At 40.3% G+C, this 2,963-nt stretch overlaps 1 protein-coding gene across 1 annotated transcript in view; it reads right to left on the reverse strand.

Moving 5' to 3' along the window:
• Positions 1-1,731: 1,731 nt before the first annotated feature.
• Positions 1,732-2,963, reverse strand: part of HHLA1 (HHLA1 neighbor of OC90) — a 15,133-nt gene continuing 13,901 nt past the window's right edge. The window contains exons 13-15 of the mRNA XM_059479365.1: positions 2,875-2,962; positions 2,139-2,221; positions 1,732-1,919 (exon numbers count right to left, since the gene is read on the reverse strand). Of these exons, the coding sequence (XP_059335348.1) occupies positions 1,876-1,919; positions 2,139-2,221; positions 2,875-2,962 (215 nt within the window). The 3' untranslated portion in view covers positions 1,732-1,875. The remainder of the gene's footprint in view (positions 1,920-2,138; positions 2,222-2,874; position 2,963) is intronic.

A 2,963-nucleotide genomic window follows, 5' to 3' on the forward strand; every position in this document is an offset into this window, starting at 1 on the left:
AAAAACTTGGGACAGGTCAGAGAAGGGGCACAGAGATGATGAAGGGACCAGAACATCTCTCATGAGGAGGGGGCTGTAGGAATGTGCTTCTTGTTGATGGAGACAAAACTATCCTTTGTCCCTTTAAAAAGGAAATAAGGCCAGAAGTTTTTCTCTTTGATTAGGTGAAAAAGGCATCTCATAGGACCCAGGGGACTTCACCTCAAACTTAAGGATAGCTAACTGGACAGGAGCCAAAAATTCTTGCCTAGGCCATTTACTAAAAAAAGAAGAGAACAAAGAAACTAATTGCTTTTGTGAGGTGTTTCACCAAGGGCAGGAGGGCCTCTTGCCCCTAAATTGGTTTTTCTCTGTAAAGAGTTTGTTATTTTGTCTTTTATTAAAACCTTTTTGTTTCCAACACTGCAATAGAAGCCATCCTGCTGATTTTATGCCTTCTAAGGTAGCTAAGCTTATTTGGGTGTGCAATAGACCTCCAAGAGCTTATGAGATGTAGCTGGAGGAGGCTCCTATTTCAGGGGACAAGAGAGCTGGGACTCTTCCCTTGAGGAGCCTTGGGGGGATCTCATCAGTCCGTAAACACCTGAGGGCAGGGTGCAATGGGACAGAGCCAGTCTCTGTGCAGCAGTGCCCAGTGACACAGCAAGAGACAATGGGCACAGACTGAGGCTGCTGCAACAGGGTGAGACCTCCCACAGCATGGCAGTGCCACAGCCATGTTATGGCACTTCTTGAACTTTGTGAAGTTCTTGTTGGCTCATTTCTTCAGCCTGTTGAGGTCCTTCTGGATAGCAGCGTGTCTTATTCCCAGCACATGCTCACTGTATTGACATTCCTATTTATTCCATTGGCCTAACTTTCAATATCTGCTGAAATTGGTACCACTCCAATCTATCCTGCTCTTTGACATGACAGAAGTTCTTCTCTCACACTATTAAGCACAACAGCAAAATGTATTTTAGAAGAGAACTACTGCATCCCACCTCTCCCGGGGGTCAGCATTGCTCATATTGTTATTTTCCTCCTTGGCTTTGCCTTTGAACATCTCTCTTCAGTGAAACATCAATGTGCAGCAGCTATAGTGCAAATAAACTTCTTATTTAAAAACAGTATTAATGGCTTGATGACATACTCTGGTAGCATAATGTTGCTGCAGCGTAGAAAACTATGGGATAATGTAATTGATTTGGTTATTCTTTCATTTTTTTCTAGAACTGCTTTTTAGTTCACCAGACTTGCATATGAAGGAAATGAAAGCTGGGTTGGAAGGGGCCCTGAGCAACCTGATCTGGTGAGACTGGAAGTAGAAAATCTTTAAGGTCCCTTCCAACCCAACCATTCTATAATTCCATGTTTCTGTGAATCCTGGCGAGCTCACACAAATACATCTCGAGTACAAAAGATTCTGTCACTTCCTGGGTTGGCACAACAGGAATTGCTAAAGTAATGAAAGTTTTTGATTTAGAAGGTAATCTGCATGTGTTTAACACCAGAGAGTTCTGCTTGTCTTCAATGTTTCAGGTTGCTTTTAAATTATTTTGCATTCGTTAATTTTGATTACTGTGTCTCATATATCAATAAAATAAATAGAAACTGTTTGCATTCATTAGCCAGCCATGTAAATATCTTTTATAAATAAGATTTTAAAAAGACTTGTAATGTTTTTATTGCAGTTACATCACTTGTATAAAAATCTCTGGTTTTTAGACATTATTTTTACAATGACTTGGTGGAGGAGACATTTCTAGGTTAACATCTGGTTAATAGCTTGTCTGATTTCAAATATTTACAAATAACAGGTTTCTTTCTGAGAAATCAAAAAGAAAACTAAAACTGCCACCAGTCTTCCAACTTGCAGTAAAATTTCTCAGTGCTCTAAACTGATGTACAGATGTTTTTAAGGCATTTTTGCTTCAATGCTGGAAGAACACAAGAAAATATTAGTTAGAAGAGGTTTTACAAGAAAATGTTAAAACATGCATGAAGGTAAAATAATTTTTTTAATCCTTTAAAAATCATTATCAGATAAAATAGCTATCTGATGACAGCAAATATTTTGTGGATATGCAAAAATCTTTGTTATATCTTCATAACAAGGTGTGGAGAGATATAGAGATATAAAGTGAAAATGTACTTACTGTGGGAGTAAGCAACCCTTTTGACTCTTTCGCAGACATAACTTGCATTTTTCACAAACCAGGAATAGTATTCAACACAGTATCTGAAGATGGAGTTACAGATAGGAGATGCAGTTAAAGATAAGAGGCTTGTTATGTTTCATAAGGTGAGGGACGTTGGACAAGGGCATGGAGTGATAAGGTAAGGAGGAATGGCTTCAGACTGAAAGAGGGCAGGTTCAGATTAAATAGTAGGCAGAAATTCTTTACTGAGAGGGTGGTGAGACAGTGGCACAGGTTGCCCAGACAAGATGTGGATGCCCCATCCCTGGAAGTGTTCAAGGTCAGGTTGGATTAGGGTTGGAGCAGCTTGGTCCAGTGGAATGTGTCCCTGCCCATGGCAGCAGAGTTGGAATAAATGGTCTTTAGTTCCCTTTCAACTCAAAGCAATCTATGATTCCATGATAAGCACAGTACATCATGCTGCTACTACTAAATATGGAAGTAAAAAGCTAGATTCCAACCTCAGTGATGCCATTGGATGTTTGGAAAGATGCAACTGGGCTTTTTTCCCTTAGCTGGAATACTGAAGCCAGATCAGGTACGGATCAGTGCCCTGGGACACATTTGGGTCTCAGCCAGTGGCCACAGACCCTCCATAATAATCATTGGTGATTGAAAATTGTCATTTGGGAACAAAAAGCCCAAAGGAGTATTTTAAGCAGACCAAGAAAGAAAAAATAGTGCCAGGTTTTACCTCATGGCTTCCTTTCTGGAATATCTTCTCTGACCAACACAGAGGCACAGCTGAAAGAACCTGCAGAGCTCCATCACACAGGGGTTGAT

This window comes from Ammospiza nelsoni, chromosome 1 (assembly GCF_027579445.1).
Source record: "Ammospiza nelsoni isolate bAmmNel1 chromosome 1, bAmmNel1.pri, whole genome shotgun sequence".
Classification (NCBI taxonomy): Eukaryota; Metazoa; Chordata; class Aves; order Passeriformes; family Passerellidae; genus Ammospiza; species Ammospiza nelsoni.